This window comes from Patagioenas fasciata, chromosome 17 (genome assembly GCF_037038585.1).
Source record: "Patagioenas fasciata isolate bPatFas1 chromosome 17, bPatFas1.hap1, whole genome shotgun sequence".
Classification (NCBI taxonomy): Eukaryota; Metazoa; Chordata; class Aves; order Columbiformes; family Columbidae; genus Patagioenas; species Patagioenas fasciata.
Genome location: NC_092536.1, coordinates 1,839,104 through 1,856,677, shown reverse-complemented (window position 1 = coordinate 1,856,677; position 17,574 = coordinate 1,839,104). Strand labels below are relative to the sequence as shown.

General features: G+C 43.8%; 1 protein-coding gene across 1 annotated transcript; it reads right to left on the bottom strand.

Moving 5' to 3' along the window:
- Positions 1-5,004: 5,004 nt before the first annotated feature.
- On the bottom strand, positions 5,005-16,904 carry LOC136109046 (uncharacterized). The gene is made up of 5 exons (XM_071815855.1): positions 16,742-16,904; positions 13,012-13,128; positions 9,416-9,505; positions 6,293-6,517; positions 5,005-5,565 (listed from the first exon to the last, which is right to left on the bottom strand). The coding sequence occupies exons 1-5, from the start codon at positions 16,742-16,744 to the stop codon at positions 5,158-5,160; spliced, it is 843 nt and encodes a 280-aa protein (XP_071671956.1). The 5' UTR covers positions 16,745-16,904; the 3' UTR covers positions 5,005-5,157.
- Positions 16,905-17,574: the final 670 nt, after the last annotated feature.

Genomic DNA, 17,574 nt, shown 5'->3' with positions numbered 1-17,574 from the left:
TTGAGAATAAAGTCAGTATGATTGTGGACATTTAATTTTGAGATGTGGTGGGGTGTTCGACACAGGTAAAGGAAAACCCTTTATACAAAATTATACTAATTATGCAGTGACCACAGGCATCTTATTTCTGCTCCTGGCAATCCAGAAAGACAAGGACTTCTGTAATATCCTATTACCATAATGAACACTGTTATGCTTATACATTCATTTCATATTCAGTATCACCCACCTATCTAAACTGCAATGAGTATGCACATCTAAGACGCAACTAAAATAGGAGCTGACATTCAGAGAGATATATATTTTGTATACATGCAAAGGTACATACTCAGTTTGTATCAGTATGAGATTGGCCACATAAAGAGACGCTTAAGATTTCTGAGCTTGTAGCTGTCAGTGAACCGAAGCAGCGTGTACCAGCTACTCAGATTATTTCCATGCAGAAATCTGTGGCGCTGCACTGTCCCATATTTTGTTCCATCTCACTTTTCCTACCCCTAAAAGCCACGTGCCACTTTAAAGCTGTAATTTGGTTGTAATTCTAGAAAATTCTACGCATTAAATGCCTCAAAAAGGTGCTCAGGTGCACCCTAATATATAAAGTTATATGGGATAACTCTGTTCAGTGCCTCTGGTACCCGGTCATGCTGTGTGTGAGCAGCTGGAAGCCGTTCAGATACACATCAAAAAATCAGGGCTGCTCCCTTGTCTGCAGGCAGCACGGCCGCTTCACCGGCTTCATTTAGAGTAGGTCTTTTTCCTATTGAAAATATAGGAATATGCACAAAGGCACCGTTCAGGATCTCTAACAAAGATAACAGGCACCTAAACATATCCACCACCCTCCTTTAAGGTACTGGAAGCAATGCATATGCATTTGAGAGGCTGCCTGCCGAGCTGAATCCGGCTGACATCCGCGCGATGTGATCTGAATTGCCTTCCTGGCACTGGGTGGACTTTACAGCCCTCCTCTGATAACACAGTAACAGCTCCTCACCAAAAAAAGCTGAAATATAAAGTGACTGTGCTAACTTTCACATCAGTTCATGTGTACTGCTATTTTTATTGCAATAAATTTATGGAGATGCTTTGATTTCCACGGTACCGCTTGGTCTGTGTTTTAATACTTCCTGCTGTTTGCTTAAGGCAGCTCTTCTATTTTGCTAAGTAGTTGTCTTTGTATTTTGATGGTGGCAATCATAGCATTCTTTCCCTGTCTCAGCATACTTGCTGCAATTCTTAATGTTAAGATCAATGGCTTTGATTTTAGGTATTTTTTCAAAATACACCCGATCACTCAAGGAGCAGGCTCCGTATTTACCAGACGCAGTGACAAGACTCATTAATAAGTTATTCTGCTGAGTTATTTTATATATAAATGCTGCATCACTACCTGTACTGGACAAAAAAAGAGCCCAGTCAGTGTTTTACCATCAAAATAACAGACAGCAGTAGCTTAAAAAGAAGAACCAAAGCCTTCATATGCACTTACATTTTCCTCTGGTAGAGCTGTACTAAGACCATGGACAACTGTAATGTCAAGCATCACATCCCTGTTGGACAGACATCCCTGCTCTGCCCAGCGCTATAGGCAAGAGCCAGTTTTGAAATAATAAAAACCCCTGCAGTATCCCCTGTAACACTGTACCAGCATTCTGCTACATGCTAACTAATTAACTGCTATTTATATGCATACGCTGTAATAAAATGTTATTATTCTGATCTACATGCTCACATATATAACATACTTCCCACAAATACTGCTATATATAGTGTGCCCATATATATATATAGCTGCAAAAGATCTCTTCCTTCTACCAGAAAAAAGAGATATTTACTTCCAATTGCTCTGATTTAGCATTATGTGCCAGACAAATGCCACACATATTTTCGTTAACAATATCTGCGTGGAAGAGTAGTCACATTGGTGACTTTGCCATGCCATGACCACGTACATCTGCAAAGCAAACAGCGGCTGTGGGTCTGCGCCGCGCGGGGCTCGGGGAGGGGGCCGAGGGGGGCTGCAGCCACCCCTTCTCCAACTTTGCCCACAGCCACTAACACAGCAAAGGAAAATGGCACCGGCAGACCTGCCAATAGAGTGTTTGTTCCACGGGAAACCTTAAAAGTGTCTGGAAAATGACATCAGATTAAACATCAATAGGAGGGAGGATGGAATAATCTAGCAAGAGTTTAATCCCTTTACCTAGGGCTCGTGCGTGGTACTAACACATTTCATGATTCTAAGGAGAAAAAATCCAGTCAAGGGCATCATCAAATTGCAGCAGAATAATAAAGTTTGTCTGCCTCTGGTAAGAGTTACTGCTGCATTACTGCTGGCTAAAAAGAGGATTCTCTCCCGCACACACCTACAAAGCTTCAGCCCTCCCACCCTCATTTGGCCCATAAAGCATTTAACAGAAACAGCTATTTTTAGAGGGTGAAATCTCAGCGTACCTTCGCATCAAGTGCCTCCGATGTTCAGCGAGACCATTGCCGAGCGGGAGCTGCAGTCTGTGTCAGGTTACAGCCGGGGGGAGACAGGCGGCAGCGTCGGCAGCAGCAGCATCGGTGTGTTTGCACCGCCAGCGCTCGGGCTAGAAATGATTCATTAGTCGTCTGCAGGGAGGCAGGGTGGAAGAGACAGTGCCAGCATCATCGGCCATGCCGCAGCTGCCGGAGCCTATGAGCGGCTCTGGCGCACACATCCGCGCACAAAGATGGCTTTCCCTGCTTGCGCCGCTTTCTCTGTCACGGAGTATTAACCCGGCGGAGCAGCGGGGAGGGCAGCGAGGGTGTGTTTCGCTGCGGGGGGCCAGGGGGGGAAGGCGGGTGTTGGGAGATTTTATTTTACCTCCAAGTAATGCTATCGCAGGATCTTCTCAGTAGGTCATCTGTGGCCTGCTGCCACGAACCAATGAACTGTAAATGTGAGCTGCAATGCTTTTTTTTCCGCGGCCGAGCCTGCCCAATGGAAGGCTGAGAAACTCAAATGCAGACGGGAATTAAGGCAGATTACCTGGAGCATCCTCACCACGCTGCCTTTGCTCTTCTCAAGAAAACCGGACGCTATATATTTGTACAAAACTTCTAACTATGCAACAACTGCCTCCCCGGCAACTAGAAGAGGATGCTGTAAGGGGATACAGTGATACAGGGGAGGACTTTAAATAAACGATCTTTTAATAATCTAGATTTAATCTTCTTTCCCCCCGTTTTTTCTCTCTTCTTTTTTGATTTCCCCAGCAGAGATGATCTGAATCACAGGATCTGAGCACTTTGGGAGTGCACTCACTGTTACATAAGCAAATTCTTAAGGCTGATGAAGGTAAAATTACCGAAAAAACCTGAGAAGTTATGTTGAGTGGAACTTCTGTATTTTCCTTTCAGTGTTTAACAGAGTAAGAAAATATTGCACTCTTAGGCATTCTTTTAATGAATTCTGCTAAAGTATCCACAGAAATACATCTCTCCATTTAATAATGTCTCCCCCTTCGACCCCCCAAATTAAATTTTCATGCAGCTGAAACAGTCTATATTAATTTACCATTCCTTTTCAAATATCAGTCTTCTCTTCACAGTTTTACTAACAGGCATAATGAGCAAGAAGAGGAGAATTTTTGGAAAAGTCTGGCATTAACAAAAGGAGCCCGATTTCCCCCAAAGTCCAACAGTTCTGTATGAAGCTGCAATGCGTGGAGCGCACCCTGATCTCCAGGAGCTGTGAGCATCAGATGCTCCACGGGAAGGTGCTGAGAGCCATGGGAGAGGGATGGGCCACATCCTCTTCTCAAGCTTTGTCTTATCCACATTTCCACCCCATTATTAATGTGACCCCTAACCCATGGTGTTTACTAACCAGCAAAGGAATCCTTCCAACATGGCATTGGCCATATTCCTGGATATCCCAGTTGCCAACCATCAATCTATTTGATCTATTAAGATCATTACCCCTTTTAGGAACACCGAGTACTGAAGTATTTATCTTCAAGAGGTTTAGAATTACAGTATGGTGCAGGGAATCACAGCGTGATCTTCCAGGTAACTGATGGCTTCTGAAAAATCTGGCCCTCATTGTACAAATGAAACAGCTAAAACTCTGATCCCTGGCTCTGCAATATTGCCCAAAAAAAAAAAGAGTAAAAGGGTTATAGACAAAGTGCTCATTGTGCTTTCTTCCCTTGACACATTCTGGAAAGACCACAGGTTTCTGAGCGGAACATCCAACAGTAACGGACCCAGCACCACCGTTCGCTTGTGCACACGTCGGCCCCTCGGTGCCTCCTGAGATCACCACAGCGGGAGCAGCGAAACTCGGGTATTGTCAGGGAGAAAAGCTGCTCCTACTCAGGATCATATGTTCCTTCCCACATTAGATTGTGGCTTTGATCACAGGGCGAGTGTGTTCTTTTATAACCACTTTGTGGCATAAATCAGTTTCGTTTTTTGGGTTGTTTTTAAAGTCTAATTTGGCAAGTTAGATATTTTTTTCCTCAGTTGAGCTACACGTAAGCTTCAAACCCAAATGTTTCTCCTGACTATGACTATATCTGCACTCACCATACCGAGCTTCAGTAACACATACAGATTTGCAGCGTATGACACCAAGTGATACCAGAAGATCCCAGGTGACACATCTTGGGAAACGATCTTCCCTGGGTCAGAGACGCGATGAACATACCTGTTGCTTTATGTTGCTTTATGTGCACTTGCTAAGCCAACTTGATACTTGAAAATAAGGAAGATCACTGTAGAATGGCATTATTAACGCGTTACACTGAACCAAACCAACTCTTCTCATTCCTTTTCATAGGTGGATTTAAAACATGTATGTCTGTAAATGGGTATGCGTGGGTATATATGTATGAAGTATGTAAATTGTCATAAACTTTCTGGAAACTGTGTTTTTAAAATATGGAAAATTGGATTAATAAATTAAGTCACTCTGAAAATAAAATAGCAACTATTTTTTATTTTAAACTATCAGCACGGATTTACGGCTATGAAGATTTAAAAATATATTCTTTATCTCAAGCAAACATTTAGAAACTTGAGTCATCAAAACTTGAGTCATCAAAACTTGACATATTCAACTTGTTATGGCGCTGCAGATGAGAACTCCCATTTTACTGGAACTTATGGTATGTTAGGACATTGTTAACATGAACAGTTCACCATTGGTAGTTTATATGTCCAAGTATCAGCACCAAGTATGATAATTTTTGCATGTTCAGGGCTGGATGCAGCTGCGCTGACGATGGGCTGTTGATAACCAGCATGCACATATAGCAGCGCCGCGGGGAGAAGAAAGGAAATCACAGTTCTGTATGTCAGGCCAAGATATACCCCGGAAAATAATCCCAATATCGTGATCCTACCTTGTGGCAGAGAGTTTTCTTTAGGAAAGGCTGAAGGGATCGTAGGGGCGCTCACCTTGCCGGGCGCCCAAGGCCCCGCGGCGCCCCCGGCGTGGATGCACAGCTGTCTCTGCAGCCACAGCAGCTCCTGCTGGGACCGTTTCAGTAACTCCTCCGTGTTCCCGGGTTTCTGCCCCACCAGCCCTTCCTGCACAACAGAAAATGGTCAGTTTCTGTTTTTCTCAGGTATATGATGATGGTAACATACGATTTGCCATAGCTGAATTTCTAGCTAAACAAGAACACTTTAGTGACGTATCTATATTCACGCATGCGACGTTTTGTGCCTAATTTAATAATCCTCCGCCACCTAAAAAGCAAGATGTCTCTTCAGAGCATCAGCAGCACAACATCCTACACTTTGAGTATCCTAACGCTTCATGCTGAATAAACTTCCTCTGACTATTAACCAAGCCAGGTTAGGGTCAGGTAGAAAACAATACGGGCATTTCCAGCCTTTGGGAACAGTAAGAAGTTCCTTGTAAATACGTTGCTCTAACAAAGGGCTCAGAGATGCTGCTGGTAGGGCACAAAATTAGTGCAAGACAATGCTGAGAGAGCTTGATGTCAGTATAGTAATTAAAAAGTATAGGAATGCCACTCAGTAACCCAAAGTACAAGCTTATAACCTTAGCAAAAGTATTATAACCTCAGTGAAAGCTAAAGCAGGAGCTCATGAATTCAGATCCAAACGCTCTTCTAGACTTGATAACTTACAAAATGTTTAATATCACTAAGCTATCTCTTTGGACGAAAACTGGGCAGAAAACCACTTTTCTTCTCCTTGGATTAAACACCTCTATGAATAAACTCTATTGGATGTAACTGTCTCCCAGCAGGGTTAGATATGATGAACAGAATGGGTTGTTACCCACCCTCGGGCACCCCAGCCGATTTCCGAGTCCTCCGCGCTCCGCTCGCAGCAGCGCCACCTCCAGATGTTTTGTGCTCTCGGATTGTTTGTTCTCATTTTGCAGATGCTGGGGCTTGACATTGACAAAGTGCATTTGCTGCTGTAGAGGAAGCGTTCCGGTAATCGCTTTGGTGATGCCAGCAGCGCTATTGGATGACAATGCAGATGAAGTTGAAGGGCTGACATTCTGGTAAAGAGAAAACACGTTTTTCACGTCATTTTTGCTAAAGCTCTGCCTGAGGGGAAGAGCGGAATTCAAATTCTTTCAAAAGTCGCACCGTAAGGGCATTATTTGAAAATTTTCTTCTTCAGAGCTTTCATTCAAAGCAAGAGACAATCTCACTCGATCGATCGCCAGCGGATAGGGATAGCAAAAAGAAATGAAAGCGGAACATTTGTTTTTGTGCGTTTTGTTTCATCATTCAATGGATGCCAGCCCGCCCTGATCACCCTGACTGCACAGATATCAACGCGTTTACCACTTGATGGCAACAGCGTGCTGCTGCTTGGCCACCGCCTCCGGCCCTTCGCTCAGCGCCCTGCCACCCGCCTGATGGAGACATTCAGTCAGCGACGTCAAAACAGAAATTGCCCTTCATCGAATCGATTTCTTCTGGCTTTTTCTAACCAAAATGTTCTAGATATCGCTACATATGGAGAATGCACAAAAGGTATTATTCTGTGATGGAAATCAATGTTTGGCTACCCCCATCAGCCATCCAGATCTCATTGTTTGTAACGTTTCACCACCTTGCTCAAAATCTGTTATCACTGAGTAGAACATAGCGTCCTTTATGTTGACTCTACACACTCAACTACTAATACACAAAGGCAGACCCATTTAAAGCTCTTTCATTTAAAATTAAGCTCGAACTAAGTCAAGAAATGGAAAAGCTAACTCCTTGTGGCATGCTTGCAAGAACACCAGTTCCAGCCTGGTATTGCCACTTACAACCAGTAGTACATCATTTGAGCAAGTTACCAATCTTTCAACACAGTCTACGTGTATGACCAGTTTGGGGTAGCTTTAATTCAGAAATAACAGCTTACCCCAATCTGTGTCATATTCAGCTAAGAATATTAACGTGGTTGAAACCTGACATTATGATAGAAGAATGTGTAGGATTTTACTTACAGCAGAGTAAAACATTCTTTTGGTTACCACTTTGCTTAAAAGAAGAGATAATTTCTCAAACATTAAACAACCTGAAAGATATACGTATTTCATAAAAATGTAAACGTGTCCCCAAGTGAGTCACCTCAGCAGATACTATATTTTAACGGCTATAGCTGTCAAATTATATATTTTAAGTTGGATTGTTCAAACATCTATAGTAATTCTTCCTGCTGCAATGTGGTGTGTCTGCAGCCACTCGCTCACTCCCAGTTCTCAGCAGGTTGGGAGGGAGAAAACGAGATGAAGAAGCTCACAAGTTGAGATAAACCAGGGAAATCATCATTTACCATCACAGGCAAAACAGATTCGATGTGGGAAAAATTGATTTCATTTATTGCCAATTAAAATAAATATAGGTAGTGAGGAACAATGATAAAAATTAAAGTACCACCTTCCCTCTGTGCCTTTCCCCGACTCAACTTCACACTTTCCTTCCCAACTGCTCCACCTTCCCCTTCAGGAAAAAGATCTGCTCTGGAGGGGTCACAGCACGGAGATCTGCTCCCCATGGCCTCTCCATCATGGGGGGACCCTGGAGATCCGCTCCCCATGGCCTCTCCGTCATGGGGGGACCCTAGAGATCCGCTCCCCATGGCCTCTCCGTCATGGGGGGACCCTGGAGATCCGCTCCCCATGGCCTCTCCATCATGGGGGGACCTCACAGAGGCCTCTCCAAGCCCCCCGCACCGGGCACAGACCCCCGCCCATACATGTGTTTAAAATACATTCCAGCAATACACCCCATACCCTGTGCTGAAGCCACCGGTGTCCTGCAGGTCCCAGCCCCACAAAGGGCTCTGGTGAGGGGGCTGTCACCCCAAACGAGGTGCAGCTGTGTCCGCAGGGCCAACTCCAGCTCACATCTCATTTTTAAAGCCAAAAAGGCTCCAAATCTTGAACAATCAAAACTTTGCTGCCCCAAACTGGAATACTGGCAGATTTTCTCAAATAGAACCTGACACTGACCTCAAACGAGTAAATCAGGTGTTACTTTCCAGCAAATGCAATTTCCACGCTCCAAAACAATTAATTTTGTCATGAATGAAAAGAGCTAGAAAAACTGAACCAAACTGCGGTGTGTTATATCTGCTAAATCTGCACATGAATATTTAACAGGCAAGTTTCTTCTATTAAGCATTAAACTGTTGAGTAAATGGTACAGTAAAATGTCTGAGAGTTGCCAAACACTTAAGTGTTTATGGATTTTTTTAAAGCAGTTTTTATCGTGTTTGTATCTACTGAAGCACTGAAAGCTCTGGAGAGTGGATCCATTAGCGAATAGAAAAGATGGAGTAGACATCAGATAAAGTTCCCTATCGCTCATGCACCCCGAAGTCACTGGAAAAGCAGTTTCTCTGTAATAAACGGGGTGGTCCATCCTGGTCACAAAGGGCATCCTCAACTTGTCTTCACTGCTTCTTTCCCCTATGCTTTTTGGAGAGGTGTTGCCCCCCCTCTTTCGCAAGCCTCCTCTGCAAATGCATATGCTGGAATAACAAAGAAATTTAACATCAGTGTGTAATTTTTTACTGAGGGATTGCTTGCAATTGTCCAATATTTTAAATTGGATATCTTCCAATGAGAGCAGTAAATAACTGGAATATGAAGAGTGAAAAAGAACAGAGAAATCATAGCGGTGCAGTCCTGTAGCTGGTTAACATTCATAGTATAACTCCTAAAACTGCAAAGAGTTGATGTGTGCTGGACCATAAAACCAAACCATACATCTTTGGGAAGCAAATATGAGATGAATTTCGGTGTCTGGGTGGCAGGGAGGGTGCAGACACTCAGCCCATGCAGTCACTTCTGACTCTGCCAACGCTGGCACAGCTGCTTCAGCAAGTGGCAGTAAAGCCACTGGGAGATTCCAGAGCACGTAACACTCACCTTGCTCTTCTTAACACTTACTGAGTTATTTCTCTGTTTGCTTCTTCCCTCAGATCTGCATCGTGGAGGCTTTTCAGCAGTTTGTTTTGTTTTCTCGTTGCCCTTTTTGGACTGCGGAACAAAATTCACCAACAGCTCATTAAAATAGATCTTAAATACATTTGCATGGTAAAGCACAAGTTTCAAAGTATAGACTTCAAGCTCAATGGAACAATTTAGAGGTGGCATTTGGTGACCAGCAGAGGATGGGACATCCCTGGTCCTGAGCTGGGCTGTGCGTGGTGCCAACCGTGCTAACGCTGCAGAATGGGGGACTCGACCGCGCTGCAATCCGCCTCACAAGTAATGTTATCAGGAGCAATTTGTTCCTCACATGGCGTTTCGTCTCTGTCAATCTCAGGAAGAATCTCGTGCGGGGTTTATGTAGAAGATGGATAAAGCAGCAGGGATATAAGTAGCAGGCAGTTAAGTGGTAAATGGCACTGCTTCATCAGATTACGGAGTCAAAAGAGGGCACTTTCTGCTACACCCCTGGAATTAAGTAGGATAAAGCAGCACACAAAGAGGGACCTTTGTTCCTTCTGCTGTTACTCCTGCCATACCAAATGACAGGGTACAGAATAAATATGCAGCATTAAGTGTGCTAGAGATTTTCGCACCGATTCCTTCTTTGAATGTCAAGGTATTGCTGAAATCACATGTCAGTTTTGCAGTGCGCTACACTCAATATAAGACAGTCTGGTCTCCTAGAGCTCACAAACCTCAATAAACAACCTAAAGCAGCTGGGGAATTGGCCTCACACCATGTTGCTCAGCTCAAGGTAGTTCGACCCTCTTTCTTTTAGGAAAGCCGGTCTCTCTTTTCTCTGCTTGTGGATGTTGAATTTCCCAATGCAGTTCCCTGTTGTCTGTGTGCTGTCTGTAAGCACTGACAAAGCAGCTGCTTTTTATATATATCTTTTAAATGTTACATAACATCTAACATTGGATAACCAGGACCGCTCCCAGAGGGAAAACAAAGTGACCGAGACCTGGTTTTCCAAACACCACTACCCTCATTCTCACCCTTTCCGTGCTGCTGGTGAGTCAGGCTGTCCCTGTTTGACCAGAACGACTTGTCATTCTGTACCATTCAAGATGCGGATTTCATATTTGAGAAACGTTGAACCTTGCGATACCAACCGAGAAGCTGTATTCGGAAAAGGAAGCTTAGAATCTGTTCTTTTGTCTAATCAGCCCTCAAAATCATCTAATCACCCACCAGCAGAAGATGGTAGGAGGAAAAAGAAACAAAACAAACAACAGTGAATTCTTTCTAATATAGCAGATGACTGCTTGGAATTGAAAATCAACCTTCTCCGTAGCCGTTGTGCAGTCGGTGTGGAGCAGAGGTGGTCACCAGGACTGCTCGTGCCACAGACACCGACCATCTGCCACGGATTCAGCTCTGGTGACTTCTGCTATGGGGCAGGATGGTGGGAACAACCCACAAGCCTTTCCTGAAAAATTAAACCAGTGTCCCCTTTCCCTTTTTCTCTGATTTTTTTCCTGTTTTCATCTGATGTCCCTCTGGTGGGAACCCACCACGTCTGGGGAGACACTGGAACTGGAGGGGCAGCAAATATACACAACAAACACCAACCTCCTCGAGAGGGAAGAGCACAGGGGGCTACACACGAAGGAACTTACTACACGTGGAACAAAGACTTTTGGTGTGCATCAGATGTTTAAACAAACAAAACAAGTCATTGCTGGGCCCTGAACGAGATCATGTCTATAAACCCAGCTGGTACGGCAAACGAGTATGGACACCTTTAGTTTAGTTCACCACTGTCCCTGGGTAACACAACCAGATTGAAATAGAAGCAAAACTGAACGAGCTTCTGGTTGGAACCTGATGCAGATGGAGTGAGCACAGCTGGATGTGAGCACAGCTGGATGTGAGCGGTGGTGGGAGGGCACAGGGGACATGGTGCTGATGCCACCAGGAGCCACCAACACCCCCGGCCACCACCCCAAGGAGCAGCGATAGTGAAGCTTTGCCCAGGGGGACCTTCCATTGCCCGGCCTTGCTCACACCTTCGTTTTCCCTCTGTTCCTGTCTCACCCCCCAAGAGCAGAGGAAGAAACGGGAGAACCATTTCCCCTTCTAAGCTCTCATTCCCAAACCAGCGAGGTCTGGGGAACCTCGCTGCCTCCTCTTGGGGCTCTCAGATTTCTCCCAAACTGCAACAAAACCATTCATTTTAATAAGAACATTCCATATTAATTATTTTCTTTAAACAACCGCTATTTTACAGAAATTCTCCAGTTTTTGTTTTTCTTTCACATGTTACTATACTGTGTTGTGGTGCTACGTATTTCAGTATGGAAGAACAGAACTTTTAAAGCTATAACAGATGGCAATGAAACAGCTCCTCTTTAACCACAGAAAGCATATTTTAATGCAATTAAAATAATTTCACATTTCCTTTCCTAGTACTGAACGATCGGGAAGTCAACGAGGGCACTTATTTATATCTGTGTAGGATAAAAAGAACGCTCAACCGAAACCCAAGAAAAGCATCCTGACCTACCAGCCTATGAGTCATTCTGCACAGCACATGCTGCCTATAGCTTAGCAACGAACCATTTAGTTGAGAGAAGGCACAGAGAGCAAATATACCATCTAAACCCAACTCTTGTATACGGATGTGTGAACCCAGTTGGATTACAGGGAAATGTAAAGACTTTGCCTTTATTTTCTTCAAGCTCACTTGGAGTTTGCAGTGATTTCTCTTATTTCTAGGGTTTAAAAAAAATACACTAGCTGTAATTAAAAATTTTATCATCCTGTGATTTTATCTGTTTTCTTTCTAAAACCCATTTGTTCCACGGTTTATTTGCCTCGTGTTGGAAGAGAAATCAGACAGGAAAATACACTGGGGGATACTGCATAAATGGGAACTGTGACAAAAGCCTTATAAATAGCTTCAGAGCCAAGTGTGCGCAGCTGTCCCGCTCGCGGCCGTTTGTCTGTCCAGCCTGTCCTGGGGATCAACCTTCAGGCACAGGGCAGGGTGACTGGGACCTAAAATTAGCCTCCGAAATCCACACTGCAGTTCGGAAACAGCCGGCACACAGCACCCTGCTGAGCACCACTGAGGGCCTGCTCTGGAAACTTGCTCTGGTTCTTCTAACAGCTCTGAACCTCGTTCCAGGTGAACTGCTCTTTAAATCTTACCATCAGTAACTACCGATGGACTGTGCAAATACGTGGTGAGAAACGGCTTTCTGTCGTAGGAGCAAGCTAAATGTGCTCTTCTACGCATGGAAATTAATTTATTTTAAAATAAATGTAGCACTTGGAAGGCAGCATAGGAAGCAGCGACTTTTATGTGGGGAACATGAAAAGGAGCTATGGTTATTTTAACAATGAATGCGTATCCTACAATATAAATCTCATTCTAACATGGCTTTACATAGTTGCTTTATATGACAATTTAAAAAAAATGCTTATTTTAAACGTTTATAACAACAACAACAACCAAACAAAACCAAAAGAAAAACCCCACAACAAACTCAGGTGAGTTTGCAGACAAGTTTTGCCGTGTCCTGGACTGGCAATGGGTACTCACCGCTTTGTTTTCCTCTTGTCCTTTAGTCAAGGGTTTATCTGCTTTCACAACCGATTGATTTGCCTTGGGGGAATCCAGTCCAGAAGAGCCGCGATGCGGAGTGTGACCGGTGGCCTTCTGGAAGAGATGGAAAGGGGCTTGAGAGCGTCCAAACTCTCTAGAGAGGAGCCTCAATTGCCTTACAGGGCTTGTGACTTTTCACCAAACCAGCCAGCACCGTTTCGCCAACGACAGCTTCGAGGTATCAGATGTAATACTTGGATATTTCATTTCTATAGGCCTTTGTTTCCTCCTTCCCTTTCAAAACATTAATGCATCTTTAACTCAAACGTTGGAGGTGCTGAGTGGGCGTCCTGACAGGCCCGTGAAGAAAACTGCCCTTTGCTGTCTCCTAACACGGCTTTCCAAAGACTCCCAAGACGTTGACTCGCAGAAGGACGCGTGGCCCCACGTTTCCCTTTTCCCCCAAGGACTTTTATTGCAGATGAGCAGCCAGGGTGTTTTGAACCTTGGAACCAGCACTTTAGCAGAACGGCCTCCCAGGCGTTGGGTAGATACTGTGAGATAATAGGTTGAACGCATTAAAAGCTGTGGCGCTGTGTGGTTCTTTTTGCAGAGCAAGTCCCTTCCTGTCACACCTGGAGATTCTCCACCCAATGGAAACGGTGAAGTGGTTTATATCCAGTAATAATAGATTGTTCTTAGCTTGGTATTTGTAACAGCTGAGTATAATGTTCCTACAAGGCACTGTGTGCTGGCTAAAGGCACAATCAGCAAATCTAAGAGCTGCAGTGGTTTGCGAAAAGGAGTCATTTTGCTCCCATCTGGAATTGGAGCATTTCTTAAGCCAGCAATCTGAATGAATAACATCAGGCAAAACAAAACGCTGTGCATCAACACCTCGCAACGTATTCTGGGGTTTTCTTTAATCATATTTAAAAACTAAAGGTGAATTTCTACTGAAATCACACATTCCGTATTTCCAACAGTTTCAGAATGGGCCAGGCTGAGGGCTGCAAGTTCTGCCCTCAAAAGGAGATTGTGCTTCCATTTACCTTCCTGGTTTGTTCCGAACTGCAGGCACAGTGACCCAATCTGACATGAAAAAGCCTGGAATGGGTTTCAGGAGAAATCTCAGCACAGAGCATCACGTCCCTCCTCGATTACAAAAGAGCTCAAGAGTGACCAGCACAGCAGACACAGCCGTGGATCAGGCGAGACGCGTTTCTATGCGAGGAGCTGGTACCAAGCTTCCACCACAGGGAACCCACACACTGCTCGGTCTCAACAGCATTTTGCAAAAGACTATTTAAAAAAATCCATTAAAAAACCATTAGAAGGAATGTATTGCTGCAAACAACATCTAAACCAGACAAAGCCCATTGAGTTCTTTTATTGTGAAAACATATCCAACACTAAAATATAAAGTGCATGGGAAACCGAGACTTGAAACAGAAGAAAGAACCAAGGTGTCTTTCCTGGCTACACGCTCCAGAAACTGAGTACAGAACCAATGACTCAGTCCCAAAAGAAAAATCCCTTCCCTTCTGTAAAATCATGGGTCAGGCACCAAGCCACTGAGCCATGGAGGCCCAGTTATGATCCTTATATTTAAGTAACAGCTAAAATGCACATTATTCTTGCACCATTTGTACAGAGGAATTCATTTGGCAGTGTGAGTGCTCCCACCGGGCCCCACAAAGAGCTTCTGCCCCATGGCTTCTGAGCAGCTGCTGTCTGCAGGATACTAATTAAGAAATTCATCCTGAAGATGCGAGCTCGCTAATCTGGGTTGCTTGTTTAATGGTGGCGCGAACACCCTTCCTGGCACCCAGCCTGTGCTTGTGTTACGCACCTTGGAAGGGCAGAAAAAGTGCTTTCTGTTGGGGGAATTAACCCATTTAAATTAGGATTGTGCTTGCTGGCACAATAGATCAATGCACGAATTATTGGTCTCAGGAATCGCAGGTTTAAGTGCGCTTCACACATAGGCCTGAGCCAAGGCCCTTGGAAGCTCGTGGGAGCGCTGCTCTGAATTTGAATGAGAAGTCTCCCCTTCATTCAGCAATGAAACCGGATTGCAGCAGCTCGTTTGTACATTACAGGTGTTTCAGAAGCTCACTTAGCTGCCTCTTTATTCATATTTACTTGTAGCCTTCCCTACTATGTAACTGCATACCGGTGACATTTTTATTAGCTACCGAAATGCTAACGACGCTCTTAATTTCCGATACACAAATGAGTAAGGCTCTTTTAAAAAACTTACGTTTGAAACAAAACTCTTGTGACTCCCCAAATGAAAATAAACTCTGAGTCAAGCTTCACCGCCAATAAGATAAATGCTAACAAAAACCTTACCAGACTATGTTAGTACCAGACTAGTGCTCCTATAAGGCCATTAAGGCTCAGCTTTATTTGACCCGTCGTTTATTTTGCTCCACATGCCATTGAAGCAGCCTGAAATGCCCCGTTCCCATCCCAGTGAGCAGGTGATGCCCATGCGACAGGGGGCGCCCAGACTTGTGCTTTACAACCCCCTGGGACATTTTCTGCATGAAAATGTGCAAAGTGAACCTAGAGGAAATTGTACAGCAATCCTCTGAATTATTGAAAGGCTAGCTACGCAGAACAAACACAATTAAAGGGTCTCATTATCTTCTAAATAATCATTGTAAATAATGCTTTAGATAATGACTTCATTAGTTCTCAAAACACTGGCTTTTATTCTCCTCTGAGATCCCATGCACTAATTCTGCTCTGAATCATTTGCCGAAAGGGGAATCGGCAGCAGAGCAAGCGCGTGAGCTGGAACGCGACGTGTGCTTGTGTGAACGGATTGAAAGCCACCGTGTTTTCAACAACTTCTTGCAAATTTTCAAAAGCTTTAAAGCCTTTTTTTTTTTCTTTTTAACGCATGTATGTTTTGTTCAGATTGCTTTCTGCTGCAGTTCAGTCCCTTTGCTACCAGCTCTATTTATCCATTTAAAGCTGGCTGACAGCAACGCGGATAGAACCAAGATCAGTCTGTATCACGGATGACCATCCCTAACTAAACATATATATTGACATTTTTCTTCGCTACAAACACCATGAGGTATTTGAAGTTTTAGGGCATTTAAGTTCAAAGAGGTAACCTGGAGATACTGAAGTTATTTAAGTCAATTGACATTACATAAACATTTTTTTGAGGCTAGAAAGCTAACATTAGATAAATGTGCATGACTAGAGGTGGGCCCTGACACAACGCTGTGGTGTATAGAGATTGAAGTGAGAAGCATTAAATAGATTGGATTATTGCAAAATTCAGAAGGCTGTCCTAAAGATGTTCCGAGGCATAAATGAATCACCATCAAAAAACCACGGGAAAAATGAATCCCAGAAATTTGTTTCTAAACCCCATTTTGTTTTTATAAGGGAAAAAGGTGAACAGTATAGGGGAAAGGCATCTTGTTCTCTCTCCAGTCTTTCCTGCACTGTCAAGCTGGATATACAGATTTCTAAGCAAGTCAGACCATCACTCTATAAGAGATGCAGGTGAAAGAGACCAACACTGAATTCAAATGGAATTTTCACTCACCTGTGTGCAAATGGGTCCTTCCTTTTAACCATAAGCAACCCCATTAACTTCCACGCCAATAGGAGGCATCAGCCCATTAACAGAAAAAGATGCAGCAAATCAAAGCAATCGTTCTTTACAATACATAACCAGAATTATTTCATATTTACTTACCATTTCTATAGAACTCCCTCTGAAAAAACCTTTATTGCAGAAGTACTTTTATTCTTCAGAACCCAGTTCCAAGTGGTTGCAAAGGCTGTTTCTGTTCCACGGGCTGTTCTGAAACCCGCGGCCACTCCCAGGAGCCGCATACAAGCCCCATGAACACATCACAGCAAATTTAACAGCGGTAACATAAGACCTTAACCCCTCCGCTGAAAAACAGGCAACAAAACCAACACCCCACATCCAAAGCGTTCTCTTACAGCCGCATTCATCACGGCTGAGCGGAAGGGTGTTTTGTTTTTTAAATAATATTATTTGTATATAGAAAAACATCCTCATAGGCAGCACCCTCATTTCCTTTTGTCTTCTAAACGTTATTTATCAGGCTTGTATCCACCACAACTCACGTAGCGCTCCGCTAAACAAATCTCGCGCTGTCTGGCAGCAGCTGTTCTGTGTTTTACACCACGAAGAGAAGGAGAATAAAGACACCTTAGTATTTAGAAACAGCTTTGGTTCATTCTATTGAATTAATCTATGTCCATATTTGGTGCTTTTCGCACAGGTGAGAAGCAGCAGATTCCTGCACTTACAGATCACCCAGGCGGTTTGGTTGTATCCATCTTTCAAGGAACAACCGCTTAACCTTTTCCCTGTGCTAAGACCTCACTTTCTTGGTTTGCCTTTGCGGACAAATTCACCTTATTAATTGTGAAGTGCAACATTCCCAATCCAGTTTCCCCAATACCACAAAAAAATATCTCACTAAGCATAACTGCTTAATTATCACCTGGTTCATCATTGGCTGCCCAACTGCCAAGCGCTTCCCCACCAGCTCC

Coding starts and splice junctions, on each gene's coding strand:
- LOC136109046 (XM_071815855.1), bottom strand. Junction 9,506..13,011: donor GACAAGAGGAAAACAAAGCG/GTGAGTACCCAT, acceptor TTTGTTCCGCAG/TCCAAAAAGGGCAACGAGAA. Junction 6,518..9,415: donor GCAAACAGAGAAATAACTCA/GTAAGTGTTAAG, acceptor TCTCTTTACCAG/AATGTCAGCCCTTCAACTTC.